The following is a 22,101-nucleotide window of genomic DNA, read 5'->3' as shown; positions in this document are numbered from 1 at the left end:
TCCCAAAGTGCTGGGATTACAGGCTTGAGCCACGGCGCCTGGCCATCTCATATTTTTATTGGAATTGACTGAGCATTTTGCACATGTGGGTTTATGGTCTCGATCTCCTGACCTCGTGATCCACCCACCTCGGCCTCCCAAAGTGCTGGGATTACAGGCTTGAGCCACTGCGCCTGGCCATGTATTTTTAAGATAATGAAATAATGACATATGTACTGTTTTGTAGACTGCTTTTTTAGCTAGCTACTTCATTTTTCCATTTCAATATATTTTAATCTTTCCTGATACCAAGACCAGATTCAGATTTCGTCAGTTGGACCCAAATTGCCCTTTACCCCTGGTTTGTCCAAACCAATGTCTAATGCATGCTTGGAGCTTGGTTATTATGTCTCTTAAGTCTCTCTTAATTTTAGTCCAGTGCCTTTTAAATGATACTAATGTAAGCTTTCTGTTTATCAAGATAAAATTAACATATAAAATTTGCAATTTTAACCAGTTTAAAGTGTACAGTTTAGTGACTTGTTATATTCACGATGTTGTGTAATCATCAGCACTATCTAATTCCAGAACACTTATAACACCCCAAAATGAAAACTTCTACCTTCCAATCCCTCCCTCTTCCCATCCCCTGGCAATCGCTATCTACTCTGTCTCTATGGATTAGCCTATTCTGGATATTTCATAAAAGTGGTGTGTGTATTTGACTATTTGTGTCTGGCTTTTTTCACTTAGCTTGATGTTGTGGGATGTGTCAGTAATTCATCCCTTTTTATGGCTAAATAATTATTAGGATAGACCACTGAAGGGAAGGCCATGGCCTTACCTTACATTTTCAATATATTTTCTTAATTTGGTTTTTCTAACAAGTCTAAGCAATACCTTTGTCCTCCTCTTGAATAAGACAGGCACTATAGAATTCTTTCACTTCTCTCCAAACTACTTCCTCTCATGTCCCAACTCGTTTATAAATTGCTCAAAATTCATGAACATGGGGTTTTATCAGAATATTTGACCAATTTCTGTTATCACCTTTGCTTCTTGCATACCCCTTTTTTTCTGAGCTCATCCTTTAAGATAGTCTTTCACTGAGGGCCTTTAGGTGGTAAACTGCTTTAGGCTCTGTGTTCTGAAAAGTCTTTATTTCTTTTTTATTTTTTCCAATCAATTTAGAAGTTTATAAATGTCTTTATTTCACCCCTGCTCTTAAATGATAGTTTAGTTGACTATGAAATTAAACATTTACTCAGGGCTTTGAAGATATTATCCTGTTGTCTTCTGGTAATGATTGTTGCTGCTGTTAGGTTCACTGTTGTTCCTTTGAAAGTCCTGTGTCTTTTCTTTCTAGGAGATTTGAGGATTTCTTTCTCTGTGATGGCTGGCTTTCTTGCTCTGATGTGTCTCAGTAAGAGTTTATTTGTCTTACTATAGACTCAGTATGTTTTTTCAGTCCGAGGACTCATGTTTGCCTTCTATGCTGGAAAATTCCTAGTCATGGTATTTATAATATTGCTTCCTTCTTATTGTCTCCTTCTGTTAAGTATGTTGGACACTTGTCCTCCATGCATTCTACCCTCCATGTCTCTTAACTTTTCTTTCATATTTTCTCTGCACTGTGTACTAGCTGCTTTCCTTAATCTGTCTTCCAATTCACTGATTCTCTCCTTGGCTGTATTTATTCTACTGTGTAACCCGTTTCTTAGATACTGTGTTTCAACTTCTACATCTTTTATTCCTACAATTTTTTTAAATCTTCATAGTCTTTTTTTTTAATGGCTTTTGCTTTTTTTCTTATTTTTCTACACATCTTAAACCAAGCTTATCTAACCTGTGGCCCATGGGCTGCATGTAGCCCAGGATAGCTTTGAATTTTACACAAATTCATAAACTTACTTAAAACATTATGAGATTTTTGTTTGCGATTTTTTTTTTCCTCATCAGCTATTGTTAATGTTAGTGTATTTTATGTGTGGCCCAAGACAATTATCCCACGTGGCCCAGGGAAACCAGTAGTTTGGACACCGCTGTAAACAGACTTACTTCAAGTTTCTTTTTTCTTTTTTTTTGAGATGGAGTTTCACTCTGTCACTCAGGCTGGAGTGCGGTCAGTGGCATGATCTCGGATCAGCTCACTACAACCTCCACCTCCTGGGTTCAAGCAATTCTCCTGCCTCAGTCACCTGAGTAGCTGGGGACTACAGGAGTGTGCCATCATGCTTGGCTAATTTTTTTTTTTTTTTTTTTTTTTTTTTTTTTTTCAGTAGAGACAGGGTTTCGCCATGTTGCCCAGGTTGGTCTTGAACTCCTGATCTCAGGTGATCGGCCCGCCTTGGCCTCCCAAAGTTCTGGGATTACAGGTGTGAGCCGCTGTGCCAGTTCTCAAGTTTCTTTTTATTTCACTATTATTTTTAGTTCCCTGGGTGTGGATTCGCCTACTTGTTTTGTCTGTGGGCAGGTGGGCTTTTCCATCTCGTCACTGCACGGCTTCCAGCTGCTGTCCCTTCCCAGGCGCCTGCCTTGCTGTGTGTGCTCCGTGTTGTTGACGCTTTGGTGAGATCACTCCTCACTTTGTCTCGGCTGTGGCCTTTGAACTTCACCAATTCCAGACTGGTTTTGACAGTAATTCCTCTGCTCAGTGTTTCTGCACTATTGTGGAAGCAGATTCTGGCCCGACCCTCATGCAGAGGTCACACTAAGGGTTCTAGTTTGTCACAAGTGATCCTCCCCCTCCTGCCTGTTCAAGTCTTGGTGGTTCCCTTCTTGTGCCCCTGTGGGCAGACATTTTCCAGTCGCTATCCAGCAATGAGACAGCACTCACTTTCTGGAATGGTATCGTTTCCTGCTTTGAGACAGCATCTCTTTTCCCTGAACAGTATCCCAGCTCCAAACGTGTATGCTTCGTTGTTACCTTCCATGGGCCACTAACTTCCATAAGCCAGACGGTTTCGCTCCTGCTAATGCCTGTCTCTGAATTTTTCTTTCTTGCTTTGAAAGTGTTTATTTAACAAATTGAAATCTCTATGTGTTTGAAGGGAGGTGTGAACTTCCTGTATCAGCTCAGTCTGCATTTTAACTGGAAGTCCTTGAATTCTACAATTTTAGGGGTCCAAGACCCTGCGATGCCTGGACTCCGTGATTCTGTGTTTTAATAACTCTATTATCCCGAAATGAGGAGTCTCATATATTTCCTTTTGGATGCTGGCTCCCAGGCAGGTGAAGATAGTTTCTAAGATGTGAAAAAGGTGCTTTCCTGCCTCCTCATTCAATATCCACCCTTGTTTTCCTATCTTCCTCCCCACTCCAACCCAACAGTTTGGCCCTAAAACAGTTTTTATTTTTTAGCAATAGGATCTTGCTCTGTTGCCCAGGCTGGAGTGCAGTGGCATGGTCTCAGCTCACTGCAACCTTCACCTCCCAGGTTCAGCAGATCCTCCTACCTCAGCCTCCCTAGTAGCTGGGACCACAGACATGCACCACCATGCCTGGCTAATAATTGTAGATTTTGTAGAGAGGTTGTCTGGCTATGTTTGCCCAGGTTGGTCTCAAACTCCTAGGCTCAAACAATCCTCCTGCCTCCGCCTCCCAAAGTGCTGGGATTACAAGCATGAGTCACCACGACCAACGTAAAACATTTTAATCATAATTTACCTTCCCTTAGGGGATCCCTAAAAGACCAACCCCCTGCACCCCAAATGGTCAGATAGAACTGTGCACTAATAGTAGGAACTCAGATACTGTGATGGGCAGAAGGAGAGACATTTCTAGGCTGAGGAGACAATTGTTTGCCTGTAAGACTGTATGACGTCACAGTTAAGAAGTCCATCCTCCCCTCCCAGCAGCTCCAGCACCCCCACCTCCATCTCTGGATTTCCCAGCCTGAGTGTGAAGCTGTTTCCCTCGGGGCTTCACACTCAGGCTTCCGGCTGGCAACTTAGAGCTTGGCATTTCCGATTGCTCAGCCCTCCCTCCCTGAGCCCGTTCTAACTCCACGCCTTCTTTCCTTCTCCAGTGGCACCATCCTTGTCCAGACCACCATTGTCTTTTCTTTGGACAACTACATGGCCCCTAACAGGTCTCCCTCCCAGCCTCCACTCCCACACCTGCAGCCCAGTCTTCATGTGACAGTTGGAAGATGCTTCTAGATCCACACATTGTTTATGTCACCTTCTCTGCCTGGCTTCAGTCCTTCAGGGGCTGCCTGCTGCTCCTGGAATGAAGTTCACATTTCTTACTGTGGTCTAGAGGGTGCTGCAGGACTGGGCCCTCAGTCACCAGCCGCCAGGTTTGCTTCCAGATCCCCCCACCGCAGGGCTTTGCACATACTGTTTCCTTTGCCAGGGACTCTTCCCTGGGCCTCTTCTTCCTTGTCCTTTCAATTTCAGCTCTGGATGCTTCCCCACCCCTCACAGGACCAGGGCCACCTGTCCCAGGTTCTCACTTCCCGAATGCCTCACCTCTGTAACACATTGCAGTGCATGATTTAATCTTATTTATGTTGGCAATTAGCAATGTAGCAGAGTGGTTAAGAGTTCTGACTTTGGGGCTGGGTATGGTGGCTCATGCCTGTAATCCCAGCACTTTGGGAAGTTGAGGCGGACGGATAACCTGAGGTCGGGAGTTCGAGACCAGCCTGATCAACATGGAGAAACCCCGTCTCTACTAAAAAAGAAAATGCAAAATTAGCTGGGCATGGTGGCACATGCCTGCAATTCCAGCTATTCAGGAGGATGAGGCAGGAGAATCGCTTGAACCTGTGAGGCGGAGGTTGAGGTGAGCCAAGATCGTGCCATTGCACTCCAGCCTGGGCAATAAGAGCGAAACTTTGTCTCAAAGAAAAAAAAAAAAGGAGTCTTGACTTTGGAACTAGACTCTGGTTTCAAATCTTTTTTATATGGCTAAGGAAATAAGCAGTTTCCTCATCTGTAAAGTGGAAAAAAAAATGGTATTTACTTGCATCATTGTACTGTGGAGAATAAAAGGAGTTATAGGTGTAAAGTGCTGAGAACTGACCTAGCAGTGGGTAGGCATGAATGACTAAGTGCCAGTGATTATTATCCTCATTGTTAGTGTGATTGGTTCATGACTTCCCACTCCACCACTGTTGGACCCAGCCCCAGTGAACAGGAACCACTTCTGTCCTGTTCACCATTGTCCCCTTTGTGACTGGCACATAGTAGGTGTCAGTGGATGCTGACTGCCTGATGAGACAAGCCAACAAGCATCTGAAAGAAGGGCCATGTTCCTGCAGGCATCCATCATGACAGGCACTGTGCAGAGGGCGGCCCTCGAGGGCAGGCCTGGCCACCGGCCTTGGCAGAGGGGACGGGAGGTACGAGCCTCTCCTGCAGAGATGGAGGAGCTGCTACTGCCTACACCCTTGGAGATGCACAAGGTAGGCACTGGGGGTGAGCACAGGAGACCTGGACCTGTGTCCTGACGCCATGAGCACCGTCATGGGACTCCAGAGAGGCCCTGCCCCTCTTGGGGCTTTATTCTCCTCCACCACAAAACCAGGTTGAGTTTTCCAAAATGCTCATCATTTGGGTGACACACAAACTCATACACATGCACACCTGCGATTCACGCTGGCTATTATTATTTTTCTTTAAGTAGATGTGCTTTTTTTCCCTCCACTTAAGTTATTTTATCTATGTATTTATTTTTTTGAGACAGGGTCTGGCTCTGTTGCCCAGGCTGGAGTGCAGTTGCTCGATCAAGGCTCACTGCAGCCTTGACCTCCTGGGTTCAAGTGATCCTCCCACCTCAGCCCCCCAAGAAGCTGGGACCACAGGCATGCACCACTACACCTGGCTAATTTTTGTATTTTTTTAGAGATGGGGTTTCAACATGTTGCCCAGGCTGGTCTCAAACTCCTGAGTTCAAATAACTTGCCCACCTCAGCCTCTCAAAGTGCTGAGATTACATGTGTGAGCCACTGTGCCTGGCCTTAAGTTGTTTTGTATCTCATACACACATATTTACATATAACATATAAACCCTTCTACATGTGTGTGTGACTTCTATGTATCTCACACAATGAGAAGCGAGTGTCTTGTGCCATCTATAGGTCATTATGTAAAAATAAGATGGCTTGGTGGCTCATGCCTGTAATCCCAGCACTTTGGGATGCCAAGGCGGGTGGATCACAAGGTCAGGAGATCAAAACCATCCTGGCTAACATGGTGAAACCCCGTCTCTACTAAAAATACAAAAATTACCTGGGCATGGTGGCGCGCGTCTGTAGTCCCAGCTATTCGGGAGGCTGAGGCAGGAGAATCGCTTGAACCCCGTAGAAGGAGGTTGTAGTGAACCGAGATCGCGCCATTGCACTCCAGCCTGGGTGACAGAGTGAGACTCCAGCTCAAAAAAAAAAAAAAAGATGAGGAGGACAATCCCTAGCCAATGGCCCTCAGAAGCTCTGAGCTCTTTGGTAAATGGGAATGAGTGAGGGTCAGGGAAGGTAACAGTGCCCTGGGCAGGCCTCCTCCCTGATGGAGCCAGAGGACTGAGAAAGGGCTGAAAGGAAGTCACTCCTAAGGGCTCCCTTGTACTTGAGTGTTGTGGCTTGGAGCATCTGCTGTGGGAGAGAGGAGGAGGGGTTGGGGGTGGGTGAAGGCCAAGGGGCAGGAGGCTGGGGCACTGCAGCCTGGGGGGTGTGGTTGACCAGAGGCGCTGAATGCCAGACCAAGGGATCTGGGCTACTGTGAGAGGCTGGAGCCAAAGGTCAGAGTCCCAGGAACCTCCTCCTCCTGCTTCCAGGTGACCCTGCACAAGGACCCCATGCGGAATGACTTTGGTTTCAGCGTCTCAGATGGCCTCCTGGAAAAAGGCGTCTATGTCCACACTGTGCGCCCTGATGGGCCAGCCCACCGTGGGGGCCTCCGGCCCTTTGACAGGGTCCTGCAGGTAACGCTGGGGCAGGGGCTGCATAGTGGGGGTGGCATTGTTTCCTAGCCTGAGGGTGGGGAAAGAGCCTGCATCTATCACCTGTGAAGAGGGTAGGACAATGCAAGTCGTCTGAGTCAGGTTAGCCTAAGTTGCGATGCGGGCCCCAGCACCCTGAGCCTCAGAGGCTGAGCACACACAGACCTTTTTTCTTACACCCCATGCCCACTGCGGGCCAGTGGGGGCCTTCCTCTCCCAGGGCTGATGGAGCATCTGCCCATCTTGGAACTGACTCTCTGAGACACGTGGCCTCTTCAGACTCCACAGCAGAGGAAACAGACTGGAAAGTCACACGTAGATATTTTTCTGCCTTCACCCAGAAGCAACACTCATCACCTTGCTTCACGGCCGATGGACCAAACCCTCATGTGACCTTCCTAACCGCGAGGGAGCCTGGGAAGCGTGGGGCATCCTGTGCTGGGCACCCCGTGCCACCCCTTCTCATGCCCTGGCTATTTTTGCTCCCTCAGTGTGTTTTTTAGCATATTTATATGAAATTTACTAATTCATGTTTTCTCTAAATTGATGGCACTTTTTCAATTTACATTGACTTTGAAAGGAAACTTTTTATCTCCATTAGGAGTGCAAATCTAGCACCCCCTGCTTTGAAATAGAAAGTGGGTGTAAAATGCAAATAAAATAGAAAGAAGACAATGTCATGTCACACAGTTCTAGGCAGGAGGCTCTCTGAGTGTGTGGTCTGCTCTTTCATGTGAGAAAGGGAGAAAAACAGGAGTTAGAGGGGTGTGAAGGGTATACCCGCCCCTTCCTAGGACTTTCTCTTTGATGAAACCTAACAGAAGGACTGAGAGAGAAAGAATGTTCCTGTGTGTGTGGTGCTGGAGATGTCAGGGCTTGTGTCAAGGCTGGGACAGGGCCCACCTTTAGGACATCACATGCCTCTCGCTCCCTTCAGCCCGGCAAGGCTGACACCTCGGCTCTGTTCCCTTGGTTGTGCCCCATGCAGGTCAACCACGTCCGTACACGGGACTTCGACTGCTGCCTGGCGGTGCCGCTTCTAGCTGAGGCGGGCGATGTCCTGGAGCTGGTCATCAGCCGCAACCCGCTGGCACACAGCAGCCGGGCCCCCCGAGCGCCAGGCCCCAGCAGTCCCCGGATGCTCTGAAGTCAGCATGTGGGCCGAACTCCTAAGGGACCACCCAGGCAGATCCTGGATCCCAGACATGTAGCTGGGCTGGAGAAGCGGCCACCCACTCATTCATCTGTTGGTCTGGCAGACCCTGAGCCTGGGGTGACGCTTGGCCTCTGTTCCCCAGGTCTGTGGTGACTGGGGTGCCAAGCAGGGAGGCCTGCCCAAGTTGGAGTGACAGCTGGGGTCTCTCACCAAGTTGGGTCTCCAAGATGCCCAGAGGAGCCTCCCTTAAGAAGGGTTGGCACAGGCTGCTCAGCCGAGAGGAGAGAGGCCTGGGGGCTGTCCCAGGTCCCTGTGGGGCCTCCTTGGAGAGGTCGAAGACGTAGGGAGCACTTCCTCCCAGCAGAGCCATGGAGCTGGAATAAGCTGCAAGGAGGAGTGAGTTCTCGGTCACAGGAGGTGAGCAGGCAGGAGCTGGATACCCCAGCGCAGGCATGCATTGGGGCATGAGGCATTCCCATGATGCGTGAACACGCGCTCGGGGGATTGGCTTCCTGATGGGGAGCCACTTCCTCTAGAGACTCGGCCACCACAAGGATACTGCTTCAGATGGGAGCCCAGCTCCTTCGCTTCTCCAGAATGGGGGTTTGAGGCTTGCTAGTCCTGAGATTCTCAGATTCCCAGAATCTGGTCCCCACTTATGAGACGCTTAAGTTGGGGCGTCTGGGATCCCAGGAAGTGTTGGCCCTTTGATTCCGAAAGTGGGTGATTCTTTCATTTCAGCATCTCAGTCTGAAGCTTCTGGCACTTGAGACTGGTTCTGGGCCCATTGGGCAGGCTCTGTGGGCCTTGGGCTCTCAGCCCTCCTGCTTCTGTAGGCTGTGTGGCCACTGACCCATCTGCACGCCCACTCAGCCCAAGCCCCTCCTTGTGGGAGGAGTCATTTTTGGGACAAAAGACCCTGGAGCTTCCATTCGCCTGCCATCCAATGAAGACTGAAAAGTGATGGACACAGGACCTGTGAGGCATAGCACTTGTCTTTACAGCCAGATCAGTGGAGGAAGAGGAGAAAGAGGGAGGGAGATGGGAGAGAGATGGGCCAGAGGAAAAGATGGGACACTCTTGCCCAGTGGAGGGTGTCCAAAGTGCTTATTCAAAGAAGTCTATTCCCACTTGAAATCTGGAAGCACCAGCATCCCTTAAAATCATTGTCCTCAGTGTCCACAAATCAGAGACCCTCTTCATTTTGAGAAGGGTGTGGGCCTCCCTGGCTGGTCTAGCGAGTGGTGCCTGGGGTGGAGTGGGCAGGCGGGTGTAGCCAGGGCTGGAGATGTGCTTTGCCTGGCCCAGCTCTCACAGGGGTCTCTGGAAAATGGGGCACCCACTCCCACCTCCACCTGTCTCCAACCTGGGATCCTGGAGGCCGGAAAAGTGCTCTTCCATTTGAGAGAACAAATGGGGAGTCAAGAGGTCTATTCTTTTCACCCTGGGTCTGTTACCTGTTTGCTGTGTGACCCTGTCTGGGTTGGACCCCCAGCCCCTCTGGATGATCACAGGTGGACAGTCTGAGCAGACACAGGCTTCCTGGTCAGGGACAGAACCAGGTCTACCAACCCACCAAGGCACCCTTGGGGAACTGCCCACGCTGTCTCCCGGGGGCCTGCCTCCCTTACCCCTCCCCTCCACTTCCCCAGGCCCTGCCCCTCGGTGCCCTCCCTGAGGGCCCTGCATGCTTGTGCCTGGGGTGCTCAGCACCTCTGCTATCTTGGATACCTGTGTACTTAGCCCAGGGGGAAAGGGCACTGTCTACCTGTCACAGGGCACCAAGCGAAAGCCAAGAGCCCTCACTTTGCGGGGGAGGGACAGCACAGCAGAGGTGTGGCTTCTGGACACAAGCAACCATAGCTGTGTGACCTTGGACAGGTGGCTCAGCGTCTCTGGACCTCTGCTAAGCAGCAGGGCTGGACAGGACACACTCTCAGGGGCCTCTTGGCTTGGGAAAACTGCATTGACTCCAGGACTCCAGGCGAGGGAAGATGCACCCGACTCTAACCAGTACCCCCTCTGCCTCCTCACTCTAACCAGTACCCCCTCTGCCTCCTCGGGCTGAGGCCTCTGCCATTCTCCCAAACGTATGCAATCAGGCCCGCGCTGGGCCTCCCAGCCATGCCGGCCTCCTCATATGCAATATTTCTTCTGGCTTCTCGTGGGGATGGGTCATCCCTGACTTGACATTTCCTGACACCTTTCCCCAGTGAGCGCCCTGCCTGCCTATGCATTTTGGGAACAGCCCCTGTGACATGTCCCCTTACACCGCCCCCTCCCCCAAAGCTGTATTTTTCTCTGGCTGAGATTAGAACATATTCCTTGTAAAATATTTTTCTACATCGGGTTTTCTTAGGGCTCTTGGGAAGCACAAACGCCAAGGGGCTATATTGCAAAGGCCGCTTATGGTCTGTTTGGGGCCCTCATCTAAGTCTTTGTCCCACCAGGGGTTGCAGTGGCTTGGGGTAAGTGCTATGGGGATGATTTTTTTTAAAAATAAAATTATTTAAATCCACCTAGAGTAGAAGTTTGCTTTTTTAACAAAATCATGGGTTGGCAAGTCAGCTTCCGTATGGGTCTGGTAACATCTCACCTGATTTTGATGATTCATTAATTCAAAAAGTTTGCCATTTGCTTCCATCATCCAGCCCCTGGGCAACATGAATCAGACAGATTTAGGTCATGTCTGCACATTCTGGTGGCAGGAAGACAATCAACAAGTAAGCAAATAAATAATTATTTCAAAAGGCATCAAATGCAACAAGGCAAACAAAAAGGAGTAATGGGATAGAGACACCAGGGTGAGGGGCTTTAGCTCACAATGTTAGGAGGGGTTTCTCTCAAGAGGCGACATTTGCAATGAGACCTGAAGACAGGAGCCAGCCTCCGTGGAGACCTGGAGGAAGAGTATCTCAGGAAGTGGACACAGCCAATGCAAAGGCCCTGAAATAGGAACGAGTTTGATGGTTTCAAGGAAGAGAAAGAAGGCCTGGGAGGGGAATGAAGCTGGAGACTAGGTTGGAGGTAGCAGGGATCGGGGGGAATGGATTTGATTCTCTGTGCAGCGGAAAGCCAGAGGCAAACAGTGGTGCCTGCGTATGGAGTCTCTTTAGCCCAGGTTGGGAAGGTATTGGCAGGAGGGCAACCTGGGTCTGGCTGCTCTGCTGCAGTGTCCAGAGAGTGTCTAGGGCAGGTGAGCTGTGGGGTCTGGGACTCAGAGGCCAGGGCCAGGCCCCACTGGGGAGGCCACAGCTCTGTGAGCAGAGGAAGAGTTTTTTTCCGGGAAGCGAGTATCCTGTCTTGGGAGCGGTGTAGGCAGGGGAAAGGCCAAGGCAGGCAGCAGGCACTGCTCTAAGCCCTTTGCAAGAACTTGCTGGATCCTCCCAATAGCCTTCGGAGGTGGACTCTATTCTTGTCCCATCATTACAGATGAGGAAACAGGCACAAAGAGGTTGAGTAACTTGCCCAAGGCCACACAGGTAGTAAGGGATGGAACCAGGGCTTGAACACAAGCCACATGGCCAGGACACATAGAGGGAGGGAGGTAGGCAGACGCTGTCAGAAAGAGCCAGAAAATGGGGGTAGGGTGGTCTTTTATTCTAACGTTGTCTGTAAATGAGTTACTGAGAATTTTATCTGGTTAGTTGGGCAAAGGACTCAACTGACTCCCAAGTTTGTCCATCCCAAAGGGTGGGGGGGCTGTTGACAGGAAGGCTGCCCCGAACATGGACCTGTTCTGACCCCAGAGAGCCTTAACTGGGTATTAATGAGTGCCTGCACCTGGTGGTGGGGAAGTGGGAGAAGGGCAATCAGGTTTGCTTCTCCTCTATGCTTCCCCCACCCCGCCACCCACCACCTGCTTTCTGCACTTCCGACAGGGCAGCCCAAGGAGGGACTGAAAGCCGCAGCAGGTGAGCACCTAAGGCTAACAGCATCACCTCCAATCATCCTGGTGGCCTTGATGGGGACAATGGTTTGGTCCAGATGGGGAAACTGAGGGTCAGGTGACTGCTGCCAGATCTCCCAGTTGTACAGGGCTGGGCATGTAGCAGGTAGAATCAGTAGAACCAGTAGAGCCAAGAGCTTGTGGGCCCGGGTGCGAATTCAGGTTCTTTCATGGACTTGCTGTGTACCCCGAGCGAGAAAGCTGCTTCCTTTGTGAGCTTCCATGTCGGAACCTCTAACCTGGGATAATACCTACCTTTGAGGAGCGTCCTGGGATTGGACGGGAAGCCCTTTATAAAATGTAAAGCGTTTTATAACACAGAACACAACCCACACATGTTGGATGTTAAAAAGGAAATGTTTATTTTCGTGTTATAAGGTGATTACAAACTCCTCTAAAAAAAGCAAAGATGAATTTAAAATATCGATATACATATTTATCTAAAAAGCAAAAGAGAAAAAAACCCCTGCAAATACAGGGAATCATATCGTAAAACATTTATACAGAAAAGCTTGTATACTGCAAGACTGAACTACACACCAAGGATCTTGTTCAAATACAAATGTTCCTCCTCAGAAGAGTCTCTTGTTGGTTGATTTTTTTTTTATACAAAAGTTTAAAATACCTTAAAAATATTTTGAAGTTTTAAAAAAATGTCCTGATGAGCCAGACATATTTCTGGAAGGAGGCAAGACCCACGTTCTCAGTTTTCTCTTGTGCTAAATACAGAGTCACAGTTGCTAGGGATTGGGAGATTAATTGGGTAAAAAAAAAAAATGAAGCCAACATTTCAATTTGAAGTCAAATATATAACAGGATGCTCCATCCCTCGGAGAACATGCCAGAACATGTCTGTAGTGACACCCACAAGGGAACAATGAAAAAATGCTTCCTATTACAATGATATATATTCTGAGGGTCAGGGAGAGAAGGAAAGGGGGAGGGCTTCCCCCTGCTTTCTGGACTGCCCACCTCTACAAGTTTTGCTCTCTGGGTTTGTTTTGTTTAGTCTTGTGGTTTTGTACTTCGATTTTTGCACACAGTGGTATTTACTGCATCTACATAGACAGCCTGGCCTGGGACCACATGGGTCTGAGGGATGGATGGGACCTCAGGCCACCTTGAAGGATTTTCTCTCGGGTCCTTTCCTGGCTTCTGTCTGAGTCTTGGGTGGGGTGGGGTGGGGGGAGCAGTTAGGTGCCTGTGCCTTTAGACTGGCTACCCATAGCATTTCCCCAGGGAGAGGGGCTGTGCTGGGAGATGCTGGCTGGGTAGGGGACCATTGTGTGGTGGTACCCGGGCGATACAAGAGTGCCCTGAACTGGGCTGGGGGGCTATGCTGTACTCTGCCCTTGTGTTTCCCCGTCTTTGGGGGTGTGCTGGGGATCTGGGGGGCAGTGAAGGAGCTGCACATGGCCCAGGGGTTATGCTGTCCTGGAAGGAGAGCATCCAAGGCCACTTCCTGCTGCCTGGAAACTCCTTGCAGAGCCTTGGGTCAGTCTGGAGCCAGGGCGACTTCATCTAAATCCTGCCTAAGGATCTGGCACACCTCTGGCTTCTCTGCACCTCAGTTCCCTCTTGCACAAACAGGGATCTCAATTCCTAGCTCACCAAGGGCTGCTGGGAGGAAGGAGGGCCCCGTGCAGGGCTGGGGTGTGCAGGCGAGGCTGGAGTCACCCAGCTCACCGAGCCACAGTATGGGTCCAGTTCTGCGAGGATGTGGGAGTGTGGGTGCTGCTGCTCCCCTCATCCCTGAACATGGAGGGGAGGGCATTTCCTTTTCCATAAAGGCTTATCTTTGGTTGTCAGGAAGACTTTGAGGATGTTGCTGGATGTAGCCCTGGTCATACATTCACCATTCCCTGCACCTACCTCGGAGAACCTGCAGTTAGAGCTGTTTCAAGAAAATCCATTCCTGGCTCACAGTGCCTCCCTGGGCCTCAGCTACCTCATTTACATCAAGGGCATTGGGTTAGGGGACCCTGGAGGCCCTTCTCTCCCTGACCATCAGGAAATCTCCACTGTGGCCCTAGCATGGCCCATCTCAACGCAGCATCTCCCACTTCATCTTAAAAAGTTGCTTTAAACAACCCCCTCGTTTCCTTTCCAGATCTGGCTGGCTGGGCTATGTGCGAGCACCAGCATTTCTGATCCATCCCAAGCAGAAAGCAGGTGAAGGACTTTGCCCATTCTCTATAGACAGGTGGACCAGAGTCATGAGCTCTCACGGAAAGTTTCGTTCAGACGGAGACATGAAGGTTAGGCATTATTACACAGGTACTCACAGAGCTACGCTCTGCACACAGAGCCAGGGCTGGGCGAGAGGGCTCTGATTGGAGACAGGTGCCTTGGGGAGGGTCGAGGAACGGCTTGGGGAAGGTGGCCGGCCTTCCTTCCAGGCGGGGCCTGGGGACTTGGTCTGCATGTGTCTTTGGTCTAGAATTTGGTCTTATAAGAAGAGGCCTTCCTCAGGCCATGTCCAGAATGTTACAATTTGCCTACCAACCCAAAATACTGTGGCCTTTCACCCAGGGAGCCCCTGCTGGGGAGATGGAGACTGAAAAGACCACAAATGCCCAGGTAGCCACTGCGTGCCAAGCCCCCTCTTCCTCACATGCCACCTGCCCTCAATCATTGACAGTGGTTAGTTTACTAAAGTTATATAAGACAAAGGAAAACAGGTCACAATGCTACTCCATAAAAACAGGGAAAAAACAGTAAAATCAAATCAGACACAACGGCAACCATAAATACATAGAAAACTAGGAACAAGTTAAAATCGTTGAGAGTTTGGAATAGGACTGGGTGTTGTTTGACAGAGTAGATAGCTCTGGAAACAGTGAAATGTGTATGCCTGCCAAAGATGGGGTTCAGAATTGCCCCTTGGGAGGGGGGCACCAAAGGCTTATCCCTCCTCCCAAATTTAAGAAGGGGTTTCCAGGGTTCCAAGAGCCCCTGCTGTGAAAACTCTCCGGTGTGCACCCCTCGAGGCAGTCAGTCACTGCCTATGTGCGTGGTCGTGTTTCGGTTTCATTTAGACTGAGCTTGGAAGTGACTGTTCAAATGGCACAGTTTAGGTCCAAATAGGGGCCGGGTGGGGTGTGTCTGCCCACGGGATTTGAAAGGTATAGTACCTTCTCTCCTGGTTCAGAGACAACCTCTGCTCCACATAAGGCCCTTGGTCAAGCCAGTTCTGGGGGCCAGGACCCTGACAATCCCAACCTTCTAGAAAACTCTCCTAGGCCTTCTCTTTTGGGTCCCCAGGTGGTAAATGTCTGACACCAGCTATTGCAGGGGTTTTGAAGTCAAGAGCTTTGTTATATCCTAGGTCAGCACCACGGGCTGCCCTTGTTCTGAACTGGGAGCACTTCCCCCAGTGGAGGATCCAGACTCAAAAGCTGCTCTTGCTGTGCCTTGTTAGGTGCCAGGGCAGCCTGGGGTAGCATCTTTAATGAGGGCTTGGCAGGAGTCTCCCAGGCTGAGCGTGGGGAGTGGGGAGATGAGGAAAGAAAGCACCCCTCCCCGACACCGGGCCCATCTGCATGCCTGGGGCCTATATCCTTCGATCCACTTACCTCCCCACCACTCCTCTAGTCCCTCAACAGGTATGTCATGCTTCATTCCTGCAGGCAACTTGAAGAGAGGCTGAGACGTTGCATGGGGAATGACCAGAACCTGTTATGACCCCGTTCAAACGCAACAGACTCATCTGAGCCCTGAGACCCCAGCTCCTGCCGGGAGAGCCTCTAGTCCTTCTCTGCCTGGAATGCCCCAGGAAGGACTGTGGCCTGAGCCTTCACCACCTCTTGTGAGGCTGAGTGGTGAGCCTCATTCCTGTCAGGCTTCTTGGATCTCTAGCAGCTCCCTCTCTGGCCAATGGTTGTTGATGGTCTACTGACTATCCACTCACCATCTCAAAATTAAAAGTGGGATTTTGCTTCTGGTATAAGTTTCTACTGCTCTCAGAATCAGACTTCTGCTATAGGGCCTCCTCATTTAGCTTCGGCCAGTCTCCTTTATGTGAAGGGTTGGTTCATTCCTTTGGCATCTCTTTTCTTTGCTAAGCTACGTTTAATGAGGTATCTCCTCACAGTCCTCCTTTCTCCTTACCTCTGGGTCTGCCAGCTAGTGGGTCCTCTCTCCTGCTATTTCTTCCATCTGAACCAGGATTTGGAAGGTATACCACCTTAAGATGGATGTAGAGTCCCAGGAAAATTCCATCCTGCGTTTACTGGACAGAATTTTCTGCCAGCTGCACAGCACCGAAGAATTGCTTTTGAAAATGAGATCTATTGCTGGCAAGAAGATCAATTCAAGTGGTAAAAGTATATGACAATCTTTAAGTGTATATATACTTATATGTAAAAAAAAATACAAAGAAAAATTTACCAAATTCCCATAAAATACATCTAATTCAGTATGAAAGCTCTGCCTCTCCACGGACATTTTCCCGTGGGTTTTCTTTTTGTACAAAATATCCCCCAAATCAAAACAAAACACACACACACGATACACACACACACACGCACACACACATACCCACAATTACATTTTCTGTGACAATTACAAAAAAAAAAAAATCCTAGTGCAAATATAAAGCTCTGTAAACCTGGCCCTATGAGAATCTAATGTTAGTAAACAGCAGGAAAGCGGCCGGCCCCGTCGACCCGAGAGAGCTCACATCATGGTCTCCACAATGATGTGGGTCGGTTTCACCAGAGCGCCGTTCATGACGGCGCGAGAGTTGTAGGGCGTGGCTCCCTCGCGCTCCACAGCCCAGCGGTTGGGTTCCCTTGGGGTCAGCAGGTACTTGACTCTCTGGAGAAGGATGACAGGAGTGAGGGGGGAAAGGTCAGGTGGCCTGGTCTCCCCTTCACTGGGGCCATCTGCCTCCTCCTGAATTGGCTGATGTGCTGTTTGTCTTGGGCAAACTCACACCCTCTCTGATCTCCTGTTTTTGTTCTTTTTGGAAATAATGGAATTGAACTAAGGCACTCCTAAGGTCCTGCTAGGCCCGAACTCAAGGCAGAACTCCTGTTGGTAGTTTCCTTCCTTGGCCAAACCCCTGCTTACATTCCTATAGGGACGGGGGACTCAATCTTCACATGCTTTTCTCTTCTATGGGACTAAAATATGCCTCCCTGTGATTCTCTCCTGATTCCTCTGCCTTGCAAAGCAGCAGTTGAGTTCCTGTCATTTGTATGCCCTGAGTTGGATAACTGTCTTAAGCCTCCATAGCTCCCACCTTCCCCAAGGAGAAACTCCAAACTCCTCAGCCTCCCATAAGCTACACTTCCTGCCTTCTTGCAGAGACAGGTCTTCCCTAGTTCCGTGAAGGCATCCAGTCCTCCCAGCAGGGTTTATGTCTTAAGGGCTTGGAGAACCTCGCTTGCATTTGAGCTGCCCTTCGAAGAGACAGGAGCTGAATGGGAATTCTAGATCACTCCTGAGCAGCGTGAGTTTTGTCCTTACAGTTGGCTGAGTGTCCCTCTCCAAGGATACTCAGAAAATCCATGTCAGAACTAGGACTCAACCAGACTCCCACCCCCGAGTCCACCTCTTGCCAAGTGTCCACTCAGAGACTTGAATAGGCCGGCAGTTGAAACAAACAAAACAAACAAACAAACAAACAAATCAACAAGCCCTCTTTCTAGGCATTTACATTCAACTTAGGTATGTTACAAACTTTTAAAAGCTGCTTATTAAAAGCTACAGTATTTCATTTAAAAACCCAGTTTTCAGTAATCCCAGCACTTTGGGAAACAGGAGGATTGCTCAAGGTCAGGATTTAAAAGCAGCCTGGGCAACACAGTGAGACCCTAACTCTTAAAAAAAAAAAAAATTAGCCAGGCATGGTGGTACGTGCCTGTAGTCCAAGTTACTCCGGAGGCTGAGGAAAGAGGATCGCTTGAGCCCAGGAGTTTGAGGCTGTGATTATGCCACTGCACTCCAGCCTGGGCAAAGGAGCAAGACCCTGTCTCTATTATTATTATTATTTTTTAAATCCAGTTTTCCATCTTTTCTTGAAAAGCTGCAAGATCTGGCACCTCCAGGCCCAGGTCCCCTCCATACAGCACCTTCTCTAGTTTGCTCCTAGCCCTACCCCCCTGGCTTCCCTCACCTGAGCCACCTGCCAGCTCTCCCCTCATCACTTTGCCTCTCCACATCCATACAATTGGCTGTGCATGGGAGGGTGGAGGAGAGTCAAATCCCCAGGCAGCCACTTGGGGCTTTGCCTACACAGGAGGCTCAGGCAGAGCTGGAACCATCCTGGGACAGAGATCTGGGTTTGCCAGAAACTGGCTCAGAGAGAAGCTCATGGCTGGCAAGATGCCTCGACTTGCGCAGGTGGGAGCCCCTGAGGGGCACATAAAGAAAGATAGACAGATGGTGGCTCAACTGCCTTCAGAGGGGCCTTTGGTGAACTCAGATTGGCACAGGAGGACGGTACCAGTGTGGGGTGAAGCCTGCCCTCACCCACTCCCCCACCTCTTTCCCCCATGCCAACTACACTCCACCCAAACTTCTAAATGTGGGCTGGACCAATATTTTAAAACGAGGCTTTGAAGGACACTAAGTTAGTGATCTGTTGGATGTCCCCCTGAGCCGATGGTATGTAATTGCTGTGGGCACTCACCAATCAGAAGAGAGACCCCAAGACCAATCAGAACCTTTAGAGACCCCTTGCTGTGCCCTAATGAACCCTTTGGCTTCTGGATAGTAAGGACATTCTGGAAATTCTGGTTGGGTTGGCCTGGAGTATTGAGGGGTCACCTGGAGGGCTCAGGACAGTCACTGTTCCCTGTCTGTCCCCAGGCCCAGTATTTCAGTCTGTTAACAGCTCATAGAGCCATTCAGTGTTCTGGCTAAAGACTGGTTGGGGTCCTGCCCTCTGTCCTCTGAAAAAATAGAATGGGTGAAAAGCTCCAGGAAAACCCCAGGGGCCTCCTCAGTTTCAAGGATTTCTTCCTGCCCTGTCAGCTTCCTCAGTCTCCCCTCCCTCCCCTGCCACCAGCACCACCTCCAGGCCATTCCCCTGCCCAGGAGGAAACAGGACCCAGCCCAGCAGGGAGCCACGGCCCCAGGACATCCTGGCTCCAGATTTTTAAAAGAGAATAACAATAAAAACAGCCCAGAACAAAACAGTGCACTCTTGGAGCCAGCCCAAGCTCAAAAGGTTAAGGGAGATTCTGAGAAAAGAATTTCTTGGAAAGAGTCGGGCCTTTGCCAGGGCCTGGGATCTCCAGGGCTGTTGGAGGAATTTCTGAGAGGACACGGAAGGTAGGTGGGGCCAGGGGAGGCCCCCGCAGGCACAAAGGCAGAGGTCTGGCTGCCGCCACAGATCCGGAGAAGACCCCGCATGGGCTGGGATGATCCTAAATTTGGCTCCTCAATAAGAGAAGGCATCTGGGTGGGGCTCAGGCTTCCTCCCCAGGTTCCTGTCTTTGTCCCACCGCTTCAGGAACATGGCCCCACTGGTCCTAGGATAAAGCCCTAGCTCTTAGCTTGGCATCCAAAGCTACAGTCACCTCTCCAGCCTCACTGCCCACCCCCACCCTGCCAACACCAGGAACACCTTCCCTCTCACATTCTCTACCTGGCAAGTTCCTCCTCGCCCCACAGCCCGGCTTCCAATGTCTCCATAAAGCCTTCTCCCATGTGAACTGTACTTGCTTCCCGTCTTCCCACAATGCACTCTCCTGCCCACAACCTGAACCACTGGATGGGTGAGGGAACTATGGCTCAGAGAGGGCAGGTGACTCGCCTGAGATCACGCAAAAACCAGCAACAATCACCTTCGACCTCGCGCCTCCCACCTCCCCCGGCCCTGGGCCCAACACTCACCACAAGGAACGGCCCCTCGGTCTGGCAGAGGCGGATGATGATGACCAAGGGAACGCAGAGCATGGAGGAAAGGGCCAGGCTCCAGCCCAGCCCAATGGCCCAGTTGGGGTACACGTATGTTTTGTTGTAGGTCAGGGGTACGTACTTGACGAGCGAGAAGATGAAACATCCCTGCAGAGAGATGGGAGCAGTCAGGAGAGGGGTCCTGGGCATTGGGGGGTCGGGGGCTTCTGGGACCAGGACTGGTCTCAACCCGAGGGAAGGGTCTCTCTCCTTGGGAAAGGACTGGCTTAGGTCTCCCACCCCTCTCTGCTGCCATAAGGATCCCCCCCAGTGATAACAGAGTCGTTTGCCTGCTCAAAACCCTTCTGTGGCTCCCAGTGCCAGCAGATGCAGCCCAGACTCCTCAGTGCAGCCGGCAGTGTCAGCAGAAGCTGTGCCCCTCCCTCCCTCCCTCAGCTGCCTCAGCTCTCCCTCCATGTCCACACTCAGTCACCCTGAAGAATTCCTTCTAGCTCCTCTGCCACTGATCTCTGGGTCTTGGCACAGGCTGTTTCCTCTGCCCGGCCCTCTTTCCCCCTCTTCTTCTTCTCATCCTAACTTGGCTCCACTGGGCCTGCCTTACTTGCCCAGGCACCACCTAGATCTCTCCTTTCAGAAGCGAGTGGCTGTAACCATCTCTTGGGCACACATGTTCTGCCAGACTGCGAGTCTGAGAGTAGGCACGTGTGTGTCTTGTCCTATTTCTTTAACACCCAGCGCAGCTCCGGGTACATATAGCAGGTGCACCGTAAGTGCTAGCAGCGTAGATGAAAGCCTTTTTTCCCCGACTGCCGCCCTCCACCTCTATCTCTGAGCCACAGGCAGCAGGGGCCTGGGCACCTGGGCCTTGTCCTGTTCGGTGTCCACAGCCCAGCCCCAGGTCCATACTAATGGCCAGTGGTCATCAGCATGCATGAATGGTGGGGTGGGGTCAGCCCTGTGCCTCCAAAGGGAGCAAAGCCCACCTTTCCCTGTGAGAAGAGCACCTAAGGCTGGCTGGGGGCTCTCGGGGCTTCTGCTTCTAGTCAGAATGAGAGCATCTCTGAGGAGGGCCCAGGGTGGCCTCGGATTGGTCCACAATGTGAAAATGGCCAAACTCTTCAACACCTACTAACTGGGATTTGACAGGAAGATGCATCTTTCTAAAGCAGAGTCAGTGATGGGCCAAGGGAGAGCACCAGCCTGCAGGCATCTTTTACTGGGCACCTACTGCTCGTGTGGCCCTGCTGTTGTTCCCATCCCTATGTGTAGGGCTGTGGCTCAGATGAGTGAGTCCCAAGAGATGCTGCCCTGGGCCCTCCTAAGCAGGAGGAGCTTGCAGCCAGTGCCTGCCTGTTTCCCATTCCTCTCCATGAGGGGGACTTTATCTCACCACCTGGGAATGCAGCCTATCTCTGACATAGCCAGCTCCTCGGGGAGGGAGATAAGGAAACCGAAGGTCAGAGTGGTGAGAAGAGCTGCCCACAAGCAAACATTAAACCAGGATGAGAACACAGGTGGGTCAACTAAACTCATCTCCAATGATAAACTCGCCAGTTGTTGTGGTTACTGGCTCTTACCATTACTTATTTTTGTGGGGAAAAGTCCGCAATTCAGAGGAAAACACTTCATGCATATTAAATAACAGTAACAGTCTAAGGTCGTCAGCTGCCACCAGGGTCCTCCTTCACGGTCTCCTGGTTTATAAGTGGGGAAACTGAGGCCCACAGAAGGAAGTGACTTGCTTGAGGTCATACCATGAGTTAACAGCAACACTGACTAAGTCTGGCCTGACAGCAGGTCACGAAGGGGAGGGCCTATTTGTCCTCAGCACCTGGCCCCTAAATCCAAGGAACATTGGGCCATTTGTGCTCCCCATAGTGGAGTTGTGAATGGCAGGACGGATGTTGTCTCCCTGGCAATAAGCTCCAATGGTCACGACTGATTGCAAACCCTGATGGCTTTGCCATGGAGGAATTCCCATTCACTGGCACCTTGGAGTGGGACCATGAAGCAGACTGCATGGGCAGGTGCCGAGGCCAACTCCAACATGGCAGGCGAGAGCATCCTCGTGGGAAGAACAACATGGCACACCGATGCCCTTAGGCCTGGGTGAGTCCAAAGCTTTCCTATCCTTGGGAGAACCCAGGACTTCCCCTCTCTAAGCGACTACCCCCACCTCTCCAAGGAAACACCCCGTTTCCAATGT

The 22,101-nt window shown here is 50.5% G+C and overlaps 2 protein-coding genes and 1 long non-coding RNA gene across 4 annotated transcripts in view; 2 read left to right on the top strand and 1 right to left on the bottom strand.

Moving 5' to 3' along the window:
- GRIP2 (glutamate receptor interacting protein 2) overlaps positions 1-8,068 on the top strand; it is a 63,496-nt gene extending 55,428 nt beyond the window's left edge. Inside the window, exons 22-24 of the mRNA XM_011983632.1 lie at positions 5,246-5,389; positions 6,757-6,903; positions 7,910-8,068. Of these exons, the coding sequence (XP_011839022.1) occupies positions 5,246-5,389; positions 6,757-6,903; positions 7,910-8,068 (450 nt within the window). The remainder of the gene's footprint in view (positions 1-5,245; positions 5,390-6,756; positions 6,904-7,909) is intronic.
- Positions 8,069-9,286: 1,218 nt separating this feature from the next.
- Positions 9,287-10,595, top strand: LOC105542195. Its single transcript, XR_001006429.1, has 2 exons — positions 9,287-10,090; positions 10,121-10,595. It is a non-coding gene; the product is annotated as an uncharacterized LOC105542195 (long non-coding RNA).
- Positions 10,596-12,364: 1,769 nt separating this feature from the next.
- SLC6A6 (solute carrier family 6 (neurotransmitter transporter), member 6) overlaps positions 12,365-22,101 on the bottom strand; it is an 87,184-nt gene continuing 77,447 nt past the window's right edge. For both annotated transcript variants that reach the window (XM_011983631.1, XM_011983630.1), the window contains exons 14-15: positions 19,872-20,042; positions 12,365-16,844 (exon numbers count right to left, since the gene is read on the bottom strand). In XM_011983631.1, coding sequence (XP_011839021.1) covers positions 16,704-16,844; positions 19,872-20,042 — 312 coding nt within the window. In that variant the 3' untranslated portion in view covers positions 12,365-16,703. The remainder of the gene's footprint in view (positions 16,845-19,871; positions 20,043-22,101) is intronic.

The sequence above is a fragment of the Mandrillus leucophaeus genome, unplaced genomic scaffold (genome assembly GCF_000951045.1).
Source record: "Mandrillus leucophaeus isolate KB7577 unplaced genomic scaffold, Mleu.le_1.0 Scaffold252, whole genome shotgun sequence".
In the NCBI taxonomy this organism is placed as follows: domain Eukaryota; kingdom Metazoa; phylum Chordata; class Mammalia; order Primates; family Cercopithecidae; genus Mandrillus; species Mandrillus leucophaeus.
The sequence above is the reverse complement of the archived record's forward strand: the minus strand, read 5'-3'. Positions and strand labels throughout refer to the sequence as shown.